Source organism: Podarcis raffonei, chromosome 4 (genome assembly GCF_027172205.1).
Source record: "Podarcis raffonei isolate rPodRaf1 chromosome 4, rPodRaf1.pri, whole genome shotgun sequence".
Lineage (NCBI taxonomy): Eukaryota > Metazoa > Chordata > Lepidosauria > Squamata > Lacertidae > Podarcis > Podarcis raffonei.
Genome location: NC_070605.1, coordinates 99,031,451 through 99,048,984, shown reverse-complemented (window position 1 = coordinate 99,048,984; position 17,534 = coordinate 99,031,451). Strand labels below are relative to the sequence as shown.

Below are 17,534 nucleotides of genomic sequence, written 5' to 3'. Positions count from 1 at the left end.
CAGACAAAAGACTTACCAGCATCCTGTAAACCCACAGTGGACAAGCAGATTCCTATGGCAATGTGCATGAAATACCTCTCCTATTGCCTTTGCCAAGACATTGCTCCATGAACTACATCCCTTGTATACTGCTGCTTTAAAAAAACACCACACTCCTGGTTGATAAAGCTCTGGTTTCGAATCACACTCACCTACACAAATCAAAGCTCTCCTACGCATCTGTTAAATGGCACAGAGAATGGCTTGAGGGCACATGACACAGTTCTATTGCTGTCGTGAAGCCGTCTTCAGACTGGTCCTGTAGTCTATCTGGATAGGAGACGCCTGGGGCCATATATAAGATGTTCTGAATTCCTTGGAAGAAATGTGGAAAGGAAGGACTGCCTCATCCATTGAGAGCCATCGCATGATCAAGTGATGATTTGACTTCTGTGAAGCAGGCATAATAGATTAAACCCACAGAGAGCCCATTCTGACGGCATGGCATTTTTATTCTGCCCTTCAGGTATTTGCCACCCAAGGTGGTTTGCAGGATGCAGCTTACACACTGGGCTGCAAATTATCAGCAATAAGCCACTGAGTTAGGCACATGCATTAAAACTGCTTTTATAATCACTCTGATAGTGACGACAACAGGGAGATTAAACAGGATCACGGGCTTGCCAATCTTGGGCATACAGCCATGTATGCAGGCAGATTTGAAAAATCTGGTTGGCATTCACATCTCATACCTTTCAAGAAGAAATTTGCTTTGCTACACACATAATTTGTATACATTTTGTTGAACGGGATTTATGTACCACGTAATCATCAGAACCTCTAAGTGCTTCCATAAAACAACACAAAACATTCACTTAAAAATACCAATAAAATCAAACTTTAAAAACCAGTTGATCTAAGGTTTCTCAAAATATAAGTAAAATCAGCAGGGCTTCTTTAAAAACAAATAAAAGAAAAGTGCATGTTAAAATTAAATGTCTAGGCTTGCCTAAACAAAAATGTTTTTAACCAGGTACCAAAAGGAATACAGTAAAGGCACCTGCTTAAAGTTTTTATTTTGTTTGAAATATTTACCTCTGATCCTTGCAGAAGGAATTCTTGGAACAGTGGATGTGCTACCATCATTTCTGTATATACCCCAGCACACCTCAGGGTATTTCCAGCTTCCTGTGCAGATTCAGGGACACAGAGTCAGACCATCGGCCCATCTAGCTCAACCACCACTCCCAGGGACTTAGGCAGGATTCCCTCCCAGCCCTCCCTAGAGATACCAGGGGTTGAACATGGAGCCTTCTGCATTCAAACCAGATGCTGTACCAGAGCTGGGCCGTCCCTAAGCTAGGTTAAGAGTGTGCCTCTTTCATAAGGTGAAAGTGCAACGCAGTGGATGAAGACTCCTTGACCCTGTGCTTTTTCTTCCCATCCCATTGCTGTTCCTTCTTCTCAGATATTAGATCGTCAACTCTACTTATCGTGCAGAGTTGCACCATGTGCAGTGCACCATGTGCACTGATGATGTTATAAGGCAGGGGTCAGCAAACTTACTGCGCCTCGGGCCAGTGTCTCCAGTGCCGATTGCGCGGAGGGCTGGAGGGCGCATGCCCATACACGTGCGCACACGCTATTTCTAGTGCACTTCCGGGTCGGAGGAGCACCGGAAATAGCTTGTGCGCATGTGCACGGGCCTTCTCCGCCCCGGAAATAACACTTGAGCATGTGCACAAGCGATTTCCGGTGTTCCTCTGACCTGGTAGTGTGGGTGGCGGCAGAGGGTGGCAGGGGTCACCGTGGGCTGGATAAACGAGTCCCTTGGGCCTTATCTGGCCTTTGGGCCTTAGTTTGGGGACCCCTGCTATAAGGTATAAACCTGGAATAGCAAAATTCATTATAGGTGGACAATAGCTGGGTATATTCACTGAAGGGAGAGAATGAAGAGCGTGGAAACCACCACTGTCCCCCTAAAGTGTGGAGTTTTTCTACTGCTAGGTGGCTCATTCAGATCTTGTGTAGTTTACCTGCAAACAGTAATGCCAGTGGAATTTATCAGAATTCGGGGAAATAAGCAAGGCATTGAGGAATGCCCCTGCACTTACATGACTCCTTACCTAAACAGTCGAAAGTTGCCGGAGGCTCTATAAGGGTCTAGCGGTCAGTGATGAGACAGGCGCCAGGCTGAGCGGCCGAGTGTCAGCTAGGAAGCGTCAGATCAGATAAGTGTGATCCATCTTCTGAACAGTGTGGAGACATTTTCCAGAAAGAAGGCACCACCAAGACTGCAGTTGCAGAAGAGGAAGCTGTTGTTTCATGCAGGGCTTTCCCATTCTCCCCTTGTATATCTGATGAAGAGAGCTGCGTAGAATATCCTTGAAAATGGTCTCCCTCAGCAACCTCCCCCTCCCCCACTATCTTCTCCATCCTTCAGTCTCCAGTGCGCTTCTTGGGGTGGAAGGTATTCACCAACATCCATTCTGGAAGACGCAAAGAGCGAGTCCACACATAAACTATGGCTTGGCATTAAGAAGCTTCAGCTGGTGGTCCTGCTAAACCTCTATCTGGACACGCTGAGCTGTCTTCTGTTGTCTATGTAACCCCGAGGTTACATTACTGCAATGTATTATATGTGGGGCTACCTTTGGAGATGGTTTGGAAACTGTAGCTAGCACAGAATTTGGTGGTCAGGTTGCTCACTGGGGCAAGACGGTTTGAGTACGTAACACCAATTCTGGCCCAACTGTAAAAAGGAAAAGGTAAAGGTACCCCTGACCATCAGGTCCAGTCGTAGCCGACTCGGGTTGTGGCGCTCATCTTGCTTTATTAGCTGAGGGAGCTGGCGTACAGCTTCCGGGTCATGTGGCCAGCATGACTAAGCCGCTTCTGGCGAACCAGAGCAGCACACAGAAACGCCATTTACCTTCCTGCCGGAGCGGTACCTATCTATCTACTTGCACTGGCATGCTTTTTAACTGCTAGGTTGGCAGGAGCAGGGACCGAGCAACGGGAGCTCACCCCATCGCGGGGATTCGAACCGCCGACCTTCTGATCGGCAAGTCCTAGGCTCTGTGGTTTAACCCACAGCGCCACTGATTAGTTTCCAGACCCACTTCAAAGTGCTGGTTTTGATCTATGAAGCCTTATGTGGCTTAGGAAACAAATACAGTGGTACCTCAGGTTACAAACACTTCGGGTTACAAATGCTTCATGTTATAAACTCCACTAACCCGGAAGTAGTTGGTCCGGGTTGCAAACTTTGCCCCAGGATGAGAATGGAAATTGCACGCTGGTGGCGCGGCGGCAGTGGGAGGCCCCATTAGTGAAAGCGTGCCTCAGGTTAAGAACAGTTTTGGGTTAAGAATGGAGCTCCAGAATGAATTAAGTTTGTAACCCGAAGTACCACTGTACCTCAAGAACTGCCTCTCCCCAACCCGAACCCTGAGATCATCCTCTGAGGCCCTTCTTTGTGTGCCTCCTCCATGAGAGGTCCAGAGGGCAGCAACATGAGAATGGGCCTTTTCAGTGGTGGGTCCTTACTTGCAGAACACTCTCCCCAGGAAGGCTCACTTGGCACCATTATTACATATATTTAGGTGCCAGGCGAAAACATTCCTCTTCTGGCACGTTTTTGGTTTTTAATTATCTGTAGCCGTTTTTGGTGGGTGGGTTGTTTTAACTCTGCCTTTTAAAAATATGAATGTGTTTTAGATGTTTTCTATGTTCTGTTTTATGCTGGCTTTAATGTAAATGTTGTTGCGGCTATTGCTGGTTTGTGTCTGTGGAATCTTTTCATGCGCAACTTTGGAAGCAGGTCCGTCTATATGTTTGAGATGCCCATCAGCAGATTGCTCTCTGTGGGGCTGCTTCTTGCACTTGTGGGTCTCACATTACAGACATGGCTGTTGGGCAGCTATGAGCCAGTGTTTATATTTCCCACAATGCCCCTGATGTAACGTTGCTCTGTGTCACTGTGCCAGGCCTAAATGGCTGTCCGCAGTGGAGGTTTCCAGATAACTTTTCCACAGCGTTTCGGAGCATTGTCACATCAGGGGGATTGCAAAAATTTAAATGGTAGTTGAAAGACTGGGTCCCTTGGAGCAGTGGGGTCAGGACACCAGGGAGCCAAGAGTCACAGCAGTAGATTTTTGGCCTAATGGAAACTTTCTCCCTTTTATATCTCAGTGCGTAACAATGATGTACAATCTCCACAACCACCAAGATCCAAAACCACACACACTTGTTTCTTCAAAGAAGAAAATCTATTTAAAAAAACAAAAGAACTCCACCCTATTTGTGGTAAAGGTTTTGTGACAAAAACTTCCATATCGAGTAAGTCCAGAGTACTCCAGAGTAATAATAAGGGGTTGGGGTGGGGGTTGTTCCATACAAAATGCTTTATTTATCCTTCATGCCTCCACTCAGATATTTATACCAATGCATACATTTAAAGGTTTAAACTCTATTTCAATTCACAGCTCAATTCATAGGAAAGTTGAATACATAAAAGCAATGCACCAACAGAAATATGTCTGAGACAACATTAAAAACGTTAACACTTGTTCATGAAGTAATTGTCCTCTGATGGGGTTTCTTTAGGGGGAACTCCCTTCACAATGATCATCGGGCGAATGGAACAAGAAAAAGAAACCACCCTTTTACAGTAAAGAAGAGGAAAAGCTCTGAGTATATTTACAATACATACACTATACATAAATACAAGAACAACACATACATAATCATTAACCAACTGATAACATAGGCGTTGCTTAACCGCTATGTAGCATATTAAACGCACAGGAAGAAAACTACTGGGAAAGTAAATGCCTTTAAATAAAAAGAAAGAGAAAAAAACATGTTTGCACTTAAAACCATTTGAAACGTAATGAAGAAAAAATTAAGGAACTAGCACTGGTGTACTTAATACTTTGGGGTGTATGGATACTCGGCTCACTGGCTAATGGCTGCCGTATTCGATCAGGAAAGAGAACTGAATACTGCTCTACTGCTACACCCTGGGATGAAGCTACCCTTCTAGTTTGCAGGGGGCATGAACGCTAGGATATTGCTTCACGAGGATCCGCCATTCGTTAACAACCTGTCCTCTTCCCCTCATCCTCAAAGCTCCAGTTGACCTCCCCTTTCAACAGGAACCAGCAAACACAAATTGACCAGCATCTGAACGATTCTTTAGACCTGATAATACATCTAAAGCATATGTGGGGAAACAATGAATGGCGAATCCCCTCGTCCCTGGCCATCGGTCATTATTGTTGCGGCTGATGGGACAGCAACATATGGCTGGCCAAAGATTCCCCACACGTGCTTTTGGCCTGTCATTGGTAATACCATTTGCCTCCCCTCCTCATGGTAGCAAGTGGCAGAGAAGCCTTAAAGGGATGTTTTGGATAGTATTCTTATTTTAAAGAGAGGAGCAGCAAAATAATAATTCAGTTATACCATGCAGGGACAATGTCAAAGGGTGGGCCTGCACAACTTGTGACACACTGTCTATGTCATGACCTGTTTTCGAGGTCTCATGCAGGCAGCAAAAAGCAAGCATGGAATGGGATTTGCTAGGCTGTGTTCAGACTGATGGGCCCGTTACATGGCTTGTGGACTCGTTTCCAAGCCAGTGGAAGGTCAAGTATTGTTAACTTAGATTTATGGACAAGTAGGGTGTCCCTTTCACAAGCTTTTGTTTTTCTCCTGGTCACAATCTGCTTTGTCTTCCCATTCATTTCAATGATGACTGGGCAAGGAAACTTCCCGTGCAATAATCCTCCAAGTACGTATACGTACATATATTTCTGAATTGCCTCCACTGCTGATTCCTCCAGGAAAGGGGAAATGCTATTGTATACTGAGAGAAAAGTGAAGAAAACTGAGGGCTACAAGTGATTCAGTCTCTTTGCTTGTGTTCATTTACTCCCCCTCTCTGATTAACCTTCGTTCGTGCAAACAAATCAGAGGCTGAAATTAATTAAGGGGTGATCATTAAACGCTTTGCATGGCAAATATAAATTAAACAATGAGTCAAATATATTTTAAAAATGGGTGTTTTTAAAGCCTGCGTTGATCATGTGTTGTAAGACTAAAGTATAAATCAGGGATTGTTGAAAATTATTTCAGTACCTCTCAAAGTTGTCAAGTGAGCATTCTATTACCTTCTTGCTAGTTCTAAGACAAAACCCAGTTCTTTAAAAATTGAAAAGCCCTGCCGACCCACTCGCTGTGACATTTATTGCCGTTCTAGGGTTATTTCTGAAATGTTAGGAAAAGGGTATTGTTCAGCAAGTTAAAAGGGAGGCATTAAGTCTCACGACTTTTAACCAAAAGAGCCTGTGCAGCTTGATCAACCTGCATCACCTTACTGAGTAGTAAGAAAATCTGACTGCACATCAACTGCCAATGTAGTGTAAAATATGTGGCTGGACATGAAGTAGAAAAAAATTACGGACTTCATTTTAGCAGTGACGTCCATGGTTGGAATTATTAGGCAACACTCCAAAAACTATTGGTGGCAGGATTTGGGAAAGAATAGAAATGCTATGCATCTACAACAGATTGACTTGATGCTACCATGGAACTTTTTCTAAGTCACTTGTAAATTTATTTCCTCCTTCTGGGCAAGGGGAAATCCCATTGACATTGGACGGAATAGGTAAATTGAAAACTGAAGAGAGTAGACAAATGGCACTTTGTGATTCGCTGTGTTGCATTCGCATGAACCCAGTCTAACCTCCCTGCCCGCCCCCCATTGAAACCAGAATTGTATAACAATTCAATTACAGTTTATTGCTATGTAAAAAGAATAGGGAACATCCCCATCTTCCCTAATGTTCACAGACAGGCACTTTTCAAATTGTTTCACCTCTGGAGATTTATTTGTAGAGATTCTTACAAAAATGTATCTGATCATTATAATATTCTTACTTTGGACATTGACCTGTTGAGGATTTTCTGTGGCAGGCAATGGACTGGGTTCACAGCTTCCCCCCAGCACCCAAATGCCTCGTGCTTGGGATTGTCTGCAAATTGATTTATGTCCTTCTTCTTTTTTTATGAAGGATGAATAATGAGACCCGGGGATGCCCTAGGATGCTTGCTTAAGTGTGCAAACCGACTCAGAATCTTTTTAGATCTACAAATATATCTGAAAGGTTAAATTCTGCTGGAATCAGGTAAGAATGACTGCCACGTTTCGCGGGGCAGAGGCATTCTTCTGAAGAGTTTATAGGAGGAAAACCAGAAGAATAACAATTAATGAAAAGTCCACCATATTAAACAATAAAAATAATGCCTTCTTGTATGTGAGATCTTCACCCCGCCACCAGCAGTGAGCTGATCACAAAATATGGGCCGTTATCTCGCAGCAAATCCAAGTCTCACGTTAATTGGCCCTAGAGGCCACATCACACATTACTACTTCTGCTTTCCAGGCTAGAAAAATAGGCTCCTCTATATAGTGTATTAATTGCAGGGAGAGTATCTTTCTCTCTTTCTGGCCAGGTTATGGGCACGAGAAAGCCATCATGTGCATTGGCTTACAAACAGGCGTCACCAGAGTGAAGACATCCATATTTGGCCACCCTGTAAACAGACTGCTGTTATTACTCTACTTAACTGAAAGTAGTAAGATGTGAAGTGCCCTCTGTCTGAAAGCCTAGATTATTCATTTCCCCTGCTAAAAGCTTAAAAGGTTACTATTGGGAAGAATAATCAGAAAATCCTGCAGATGAAGGCCAAGTTCCAAAGAACGACATTAAGTATATCCAAGGGCTTGTACAGTATTTTTTAAAAAACCAACCTTATTTTTAGTTATTTTCTTTGAACTGTAGACCACCCTCACCCATATTCCCATGCCATATTACGGATTGTTAGTGAGACACGTGCCAGTTTCAAACGTGGTTTACCATGCAGCATGGCGGTGCTGCTGGTCGAGGAACCCAAAACGGAACACATTGGGCAAATGGAACTCAGTTATTTGGATTCTGGCCATTAGTAATTTCATTTTGCTTCCCCCCACTCTAGCTTGCAGAAATTCAAAGTGACTCCACTGTCTAGTGACACAACCTCAGGTAATACAAAGCCAAGTGTACATGATACAACAGGAACATGCTTTGACAAACTGGAACATTCTTTCCCACCTCTTAAAATTGTTAATTGCATTATGAAAGCTTTACAATGCATTTTCTGAGCACATTTTTTTTTTTTGGTGATGACAACTAAAAGCTTGTTTCAAAAACCATCCTTCATTTCAATTATTTACATCCTGTGAAAAACTGTGAGCTTGAAAATACTTCTTCACTATCACATAATATATTACAGAATATTGAAACTGTTACAAGTACAGTAAAATACCTTCAATTCTATTTTCTTTCTTTCTTTGTTGTAAAGAAGCAGTATCCATATAATTGAGGTCCATACTAAAAAACGGTGTTGGTACTGCAATCGGTTTAATGTCAGCATATTTAAAAGTACCAATGGGCATGATTGGTTGAGTACACATTGCACGGTTACGGATATTTCTTTTTAAATGAAACTGTGAAAATATAGCAGTTTTAACTTTATACATCTTCATCTATAAAACACAGGCAAAGGCATAATACAGTAATACAAGCTGGTTTCCTAATAAGGTAAAATTATTTTAGCCTAAAGAAAAGCTATTTCCAACTCTGTCTCTTTTTTTAAAATTCTTGAAAGCAATACTAGATCTTAGTTCAGATCACACACATGCGCACAATTAGCCATATGCACTTGTGTGGGGACATGTAGGGAAATTCATGGGGGCAGAAGGGCACTGACGGTTGCTTATGCTTAGCGAACATCATTTTCTATGTGAAAAGAGCGAACAAATCAATGTTTTAAATATAATTATACACTATTTATTTTGATGTATTTATTTCCATTACCCCCCCCCCCAAAAAAAATCATGAAAGGGCTCATGAGTTTTATTTATCGTGCAAGAATTTATCGATTATCAAAGACACCCTCGTACAAAGATATAGTTGCAAAGATATATTTGCTTCAATACAGCTTTGGGAAGGCATGACATACAAGAACTTCCCCTGAATGGATAAATCTCATCAAGGAAAGCTCCCAAAATGGGAATATCAATCTAGCAACACCAGTCACTCAACCTTAATCTAAAAAAGATGATTTCATCCAAGTGAATAAAATCAACGGAGGAGGACACAAGGAGCAACTGCATCTGAATTCCGTGTGTGAACTCATATTGCAAAAGGCTGCTCTCAAAAGGGATCGCTTGCTACATCTTTTCAAACAAATGAGTTGGAGGAGATGGTGATATGCTCAGGATTGCCACATTTGCATCGTACTGTGTTCATTATATGCTGGGCTGGTTTAGGTAGGATGCTTTCAGTTTACAACCAAAGAGCATCAGGTGTGAGGTTGGCCAGGAAATGATGTAGGTCGTGCTAGCGAAAGGCCAGTTCACACACTCACTGGGCGTAGTGCCCAATACACACAAATGTGGGCACATACATCCCCCCCTTCCACCATGAATATCAGGAGGAAACGAGTACATGAATTGGGACTAAGAGTGAACCGATGTGCTGCACAGAAGAACCCACATCACATTGCGCCGCCTTCTATGTGCATTAGACCCTTGGCTCTGTGAGTGCATTGATCAGTCAACATTTAAGCAATCTTTTCTGTTTCCGTTTGGTTTCTATTGGTTCAGTGTTGCTTTAATTCTTCTATCAGAAGAACGAGACTTGGCTGCATTAGATTCACCGAAAGGAAACTCAACCTGGTTGCTGTTTAGTGAAAATATTGTCAGATTCCAACCACCTTGATATGGATTCTACGGATTTCTGCATGAGTTTGCGTGGGCTATGGCGGCATTAGGCAGGGCACAATACCATCACCATCATAACAGGGGAGCTCTTCTGCATGTATCATTTACATGGCACAATTTTAAGGAGAAGAATGCATTACTGCAGCATATTTGGAAAAGAGAGAACCCTCCCCCTTTCTGTTCTAACAAACAAATAAACAGAGAAGGGATGCATCTATGTAACTTCTTCAATCCTAACGGACCCTTTTCTTTGATGGCAAGCTACTTTTAACAGTAGTGCTAAAAACAAAAGCCTCTCCACACTTCCTTTAGGGAAGCCAGTTCTCTTGCCCACTGATTAACGTGGCCCAAAACAGACCAATTTCATTTTTAAAAATCTCTTCCCATTTATAAGCTGTGAATAAACAGAAGCTCCTTCACAGTGTGACACAATGAGGCTAAGTTAGCAGATTCCTAGCTAAATGCTATGCCAAATGTTGATAAATTTGTTTTGTCTCCACCCAGAGCTCCACAAGCGCAGAGGGAAGTGTTTTCAGATCGTTGCCCACATCAGTGGTCTCCCTTCTCATAGAAGGGAAAGGGAAGCCCCAGTATGTATTAGACCACCTTTGCACAACGAGAACCTCTTGATCTTTATTTAGGCATCAGTTAGGAAAAGCTAAAATACAAAAGGTCGCCCATCTCTTGTCATATTCAGGTCACAATAACAAAGTCAAAACTGCTTTTTGAAATGACAGGGGTTTGGGGAAGCTCACCTAGGAATTCCCCCCATTCTCCGAACATTGTGTCATGCTGAATTTTGTTCTCCGGATGATATAGTGAAGGGTTGGCTGATTTATCCTGCACTGAGAGCGACTTCTTGGGAATGATCCAAACACAGTTAAACAATTAAAATCCTACTTAATGTGAATAGGGCTGTTAAGTACATGCTTAATTCTCATGGAAGCCCATGGAACTTGGAAGTGTCTCAGTTTGCCTGGCTCCTGCAGATAGACCTACGGAATTTGCACTCTCTACGTACTGTGCTTGGTATAACTTGCACACACTTGTATAAAATGTGTGCAATTTCTGTGGGCTTGGGTGAGGGACAGAGCTGGTGGATTGTGTCCTTTGATTCTCTCCTTTTGGCGATAATTTCATCCTCAAGAAACAACTCACAGATGTTAGGCTATATGACACATCCCATTGCCAGCTGAGTATTTTAGACATCTGAGGTGACCCAGAGCTGTGGTATGGCTAATTCTTAAGAAAGCCATTATAAATAAGTGAGCAAGCATAGTTCTCTCCAGCGAACTCCCTGAATCTCCCTTTGTTTCAATGGTCAGATTTAAATTCTTCATATAGGCTGCTACCTAGAAAGCCAATTTGTAGAAGCTTGCTTATTATTGATTTACAATTATGCTGATCCACCTTCTAGTCACATGTTCCTGTCCCCAAACTACCAAACTTCTCCAGCCAAAGACTGATAAGCTGTGTGCCAGTGAGGGAATTAAGACCAGCCCTTTCGAAACAAGAGACATACAGTGTGGTCCATTTGTCCCCTACTACCCTGTGATGAGAGCCATTCACATATTTCCCATTCAGATAAGCCCACTTCTGATGGTCCTTTCAGCTAAAAATTGGGAGGCAGGTACTAAATGCATGTATTGCTGCTGTGAAAGGGGCAACTGTAGGCTTCTTGGTATGTTATCAATAACAGCATCCGGTATGTTCTATACTTATCATATTTTATTCTCTGTTTTGAATGTCCGTCTTACATTTGACTTCATCTAGCAATGTTTTATTTTGAAATCTTTGGGATTAGACTTTAGTTTCCCATTCATGTTGCCTTGAATATGTACTTAACTTTCTCCAGTAACGTTTTATTCCGGATTGTTTTCACTGACCTTTTAATGTAGGTTGTAAACTGCTTTGATTTTTTTCTTTCTTAAAATTTTTAAAGCAGTATAGAAATGAAATTAATAATAACCATCATTATCATCTTTAAGAATATTTTAAGCCAGTCTGTGAGAAGTCAGGCTTTGTGGCCTGCTCAACGCTTCATTTTCTTTCTGCCTTTTTTGTTTTGTTTTTGCCGCCTTTCTCATCTATCATAAACAGGGGCTAGGGGAAGTTTTTGCCATCATTCGAGCAACACGATCAGAGCAAGAGAGTGGATGGTTGGCCTTTAGTTTCTTAGGGAACTTTCAGGCAAAATCTGCCCCTGAGAGCTACTTTCTTCCAGCAGAAAATGTTACTAGAATCAGTGAATCCCACCTGTCAAAACTGCTCCTTGACATACATGGATCAGATATTTGGCTCCAGATAGTCATTCTCCAGACATTTTTGGAATGCCTACCCACGCTGCCTCAACCCAGCACAACTTAGTCATGACTAAGTTTTGCCGAAACCAACAGAAGACTTACCCCGACTAGCCGTTGCTTTTAATAAGACACAGCGACATTTTCTGGACTGAGGTTCTAAGTTTAGGAAACAGCAAGTGTTTGGAGACCTCACAAAAAATCTACTTAAAGTAGCTTCTTTCTGACTACTCCTGCCATTGATGTTGACGTATTCAATTCCCTTTCAGAAACAGCTATTCTTAGAGGCTGAAGCTCTAAGCACATTTACACTGAAAGTAAATTCTTCAAGCAAGTTGGAAGGCTGCTTCACACATGTGCATTCAGCATGGTGGCTGTAGAATCGACTTGACCTGCATGTGTGAATGAGCATTGCAGATCAAGCAGTACAGATCTGAAGTTTTTATCCCATCCTGCAATGCTGTGCAATGGAATCAGTTCACACATTCAGTTAAGGAGTCGACACCTGCTGATTAGGGAAGAAATGAGAGGTGAAGCAATGTACATGTATGTTTGGACATTACTCACTTTCAAGTAAATATGCAGGGGGTTAATGTGTTGGTTTAGGGATGGTGGGTCGAACTTTTTTTCCCTACTGTGCAGCCAGGATGTTACATTTTAATGGTCTCTTCCTGTTATAAATTAAGCAAACAGATGTAGAGAGGGTTATTTCACACTGAAATGTTACTGGTGCCTGTTTTATAGATTCTAACAAAAACAGAGATTTACTTTAAATAAGGATTAAAAAAAAATAGTGGCTTCTAGAGTCTGGCATGATGACAGAGGGGTAAATATGTAAAATACCGCCATCTTTATTGCATAAGTGTGCTGAGGAATCCTTTCGCTTCAAGGAGATTTGTTTGTATCCCTCCTCTTTCCACTCGCTAGAGCTGGCTTCGTAGATTGTTGATCACTCAACAATCAGGCGTGGTGATATTCTGCCGTGTTTCGATAATAATCTTTTAAAAAAGGCGGCGGAAGGAGAAACAGGTGAGGAGATCCAGGAAGTTTGTTCTTTCCAAATGTTTATATCCGGTCTTTGTGATAGCAGTAATTCTTCAGCAGGAAAAAAAAAAGTGTGAGAAAAGGTACAAGCCATAAATACTTTTAAAAGGACATGGGTTAGAAAATAATGCCCACTCTTGTCGCATTCAGGCTATCATCTCCCAGCTGAAGGTGATAACTTTGCCCATGCTGGAAAGCCGACTTCAGATGGGAGACAGAACAGTGGCACTACACTTCCTGCTTCTTTGTGTATATGGGACAACGTGGAACGCCCCCTTTTGTGCTAACGCCATCAAAACGGGATTCAGCCCTGCTGAATTCGCTGTAGTTAAAAGAGACCCAGCTCTTGGTACTTCCTTTTTTTTTTTTGGGTGGGGAGAGGGGACAATGTAGCCTTTTTCAGACAAGCATGTGCCTTCGGCGGTGCAACGCCAAGTGATCCGAACGAGAAAAGCTTCTATCACAGTCTGCGCACTTGAAGGGCTTGACTCCCGTGTGTTTGCGGTAGTGCCTCGTCAGTTCGTCTGAACGGGCAAACTTCCAGGTGCAGCCCTCCCAGGTGCACTTGTATGGTTTCTCTCCTAGGAGACAAAGGGGGAAGGAAACGTCATACTGGGTTCAGAAACCTTGGCAAGCTTAGTCTAGGAAAGGAAGATCAACGAGAGAGACTTGGTGCTCATGCAACATTGCAAATCACTTACCTGCCAAACCTTGCGAGAACGGATATCATCAAGTCTCTAAAGCGTCAGGATTCAAGCCTGCAATGGTCTTGAACTGGAATTTCTGGGTGGTGACGGTGTCTGTTGTCACTACTACATAACTCAGGCCAAAGGCAATTGGTCATTCCAGCAAGGAAGACTCTTTACACCAAGGATGGGAACTTGCTGCCCACCGGATGTCAATGGACTCCAACTCCCAGCAGCCCCAGGCAGCAAAGCCAATGGCCAGGGATGCTGGGAGTTGTAGTCCAAGCCACACCTGCTTTACAGCAATTGGCCACATTTTACCCCTGGCCCCTAACAAAGGCTTTTGTTTGAAGCTTGGGTACTGGTCTGAACTATCATTGCTCCTTGATGATGATGATGAATTGAATTTATATACCATCCTATACCTGCAGGTCTCAAGGCGGTTCACAGAATAAAATCAAAATATAAAACTACAAAACACATAATCAACATAAAAACAACAGCAATCCAACAAGCCCCACCCTCAAATAACCCCCATTTCACCTGGCTAGCCAGTAGTAGATGAGAAAAAGATTTAGGGGTCTTGGTGGACCACAAGCTTAACATGAGTCCACAGTGTGATGCAGCAGCAAAAAGTGGCTAATGCTCTTCTAGGCTGCTTCAACAGAAGTAAAATGTCCACGTCAAAGGAAGTGATTGTCCGGCTCTGTTCTGTCTTGGTCAGACCATACCTGGCGTACTATGCCTAGTTCTGGGAGCCAAAAGATGGATATTGAAAAGCTGGTACATGTGCAGAGGAGGGCAACCAAGATGACCACGAGTCTTGAAAACAAGCCTTATGAGGAACGGTTGAAGGAGCTGGGTATGTTGAGCTCAGAAAAGAGGAGACTGAGAGGATAGCCATCTTCTAATACCTTAAGGGCTGTCACATTGAAGATAGAGAGAGATTGTTTTCTCCTGCTCTAGAGACCCGAACCAATGGCTTCAAGTTCCAAGAAAGGAGATTCCGATTAAACATCAGGAAGAACTTTCTGACAGTAAGAGTTGTGGACTCTCCTTCACTGGCAGTTTTTAAGTAGAAGTTGGATGGTCATCTGTCATGGATACTTTAGTTGAGATTCAGGGTCCCTTCCAACCCTACAATTCTATGATTCTATGACCCTCTGGCTTAAACCCAAAAGAAGCTGGGTTGTCAACAACTTGATAATCCACGTTTCTTCAGAGCTACCAGATTATTGTAGCCAAGAGGATTTGTATCCTTGGCATTGCCCAATTGAAGCAATGGAAGAAGAACAGTTGTTTCACCTGGTTTAGTAGTGTTATCCTAGATTGAAATGTTCACATGTTCACAGCAACAACAGTGAAGGCTGTGGCATCGCTGTGTATCCCACCCTCAAGTTAAATGCCAAATGCTAACAGACAGTTGAAATATTTTTATTCATATCTAGATGGTCATGCTATTGGGCCCCAGGAATTTGGCAGCTGGTATATGGGCACGAACCGAGCGACAGATGGCCCGGCAATTGCTAAAGACAGCATGCATTGAAATGCAGTATGACATACTCTCGCCACAAACAGCTGGCTAGCAATCCCATACCAACACACCAATATATCTCCTCTGACTTGGAAGACAGTCCATAACCAGAAATCTGGCAACTACAGAGGAAGTGACATAGGTCTATAAGGAAATGCAGAAAAAAGGTCATCTGAGATGTTTAAACTACAGTTATTAATTCAGAAAATAACAAGAACCTGCTGGATGAGGCCAGTCGTCCACCTAGTCCAGCATCCTGTTCTCAGAGTGACCTGTGCAAAGCCTGCAAGCTGGACATGAGTGCATCAACACAATTCCCTGGCAGTGTGTCTGGAGGCCCTGGGCTTATTCCAGACGATAAGACCCCTTCTTGACCTCACTAATGTGATCTAAAGGAAAGCAAAGCAATGTGTTTAGCACCAGCTTGGCTACAGGAGTTGCCAGAAGAAGGCATGCAAGGCACCATCCATCTTAGGACAACACTCTGGACTTGTGAAGGGTTTACTCCTTAGCCTTTTCTACTCCCAAAGAGTAGACTTAATTTATTTAAATACCAATTGCCCATCCACTTGTTCTTAAGCTAGGAATGAAAATGTCAAGGACCTGCTAATCTGCTATGAAGCTAGGGAAACATCTGATCATGTTCTCCCTTCATTTGCCAATACATGGAAGGAAAGTAAGAAAGTCACCACTGTTCCTCTTGCTTGTCAATCATCCCAGTGCTTTTCTTAAATTGGCACACAACATTGCAAGGCAGTAGCAGAGTCTTGTTTCTTACTGAGCACATGGTCTCCCCATGTCCCATCCTCCTATCTAATCCAGCCTGGTGCTCTTCAGACGTTGTTGGACTCAAACTACCACCAGCCCTAGACAATGTTCAGAGATGATGGGAGCTGGAGACATCTGAAAAGCACCAGGTTTGAGAAGACTGCTATTATCTACATATTTTGTATCTTAAGAACATAAAAAGAGTCCATCTAGATCAGTCCATCTTTCTCCTTGCATTCTGTTTCCAATGATGGGCAGTCAGATTCTTCCAATTTGAGCACAAAGGCCTGACTCTTAAGCAAGCTCAACATTTAGGGAAGAGGATTCATCTTGTCTGGCAAGTCTTGTTTTGTTTTCATGGTGGAAAAAGGGAGGGGTGGCATCAGAAACCAAGAGAACAAAAGGAGAGGCAGAATCTCCAGCTAGTGCTGAGCGCTAGTAATTTATTATTACAAATAAATTGCCCAATGCTTTTCAATAGAAATCCTTTTGAAAGGACATTCTCCCAGTGAGCTGTTTTAGCTGGCGTACTGCACTAAGAATATGTGCACGACCTTTTGCCCCTGAAGAAGAGTTTCCATGCAATAATAAATTACTACTTTTGAGCACCAACAGATCCTCCTCACCTTTTGTTCTCTCTCTACCCCCACTCCCCCAATTTCATGGCCACAATCCAAAACAGAGCTTTTGTTTCCAACACATGGGATTCAGAGCGCTTGCATCTGTGCTGGATTGTGGCCTATATGTTTACATGTTCTCTCATTAAGAGTTTACCCCACAGTTAGTGATGGGCGGATCTGTTCATTTTATGTCCTCCAGTCTTCAGTTATCCACATTTCCACACCAGCCTGCAATTACTATTTTCTAAAGTCTCCATCAGCATTTTTGTGTAATTTTCTCTGAATTTTGCCTAACAAACACATTTTTACAGAGCAATTTCCGCTAATAAAACAATTTTTGTATGCTGTTTTCACTGATATATGCATTTCTATGCACACAACCTTGATGGCAGAAAGTGAGGAGGAATTAAAGAACCTTTTAATGAGGGTGAAAGAGGAGAGCGCAAAATATGGTCTGAAGCTCAACATCAAAAAAAAAAAAAAACGAAGATCCTGGCAAATAGAAAGGGAAGAAATGGAGGCAGTGAGAGATTTTACTTTCTTGGGCTCCATGATCACTGCAGATGGTGACAGCAGTCATGAAATTAAAAGATGCCTGCTCCTTGGGAGAAAGGCGATGGCAAACCTAGACAGCATCTTAAAAAGCAGAGACATCACCTTGCCAACAAAGGTCCGTATAGTTAAAGCTATGGTTTTCCCAGCAGTGATGTATGGAAGTGAGAGCTGGACCATAAAGAAGGCTGATCGCCGAAGAATTGATGCTTTTGAATT

General features: G+C 42.7%; 1 protein-coding gene across 3 annotated transcripts in view; it reads right to left on the bottom strand.

Annotated features, from left to right (window-relative positions):
- Window positions 1-4,367: 4,367 nt before the first annotated feature.
- Window positions 4,368-17,534, bottom strand: part of KLF12 (KLF transcription factor 12) — a 225,108-nt gene continuing 211,941 nt past the window's right edge. For all 3 annotated transcript variants that reach the window (XM_053384669.1, XM_053384671.1, XM_053384670.1), the window contains one exon: window positions 4,368-13,736. In XM_053384669.1, the coding sequence (XP_053240644.1) occupies window positions 13,555-13,736 (182 nt within the window). In that variant the 3' untranslated portion in view covers window positions 4,368-13,554. The remainder of the gene's footprint in view (window positions 13,737-17,534) is intronic.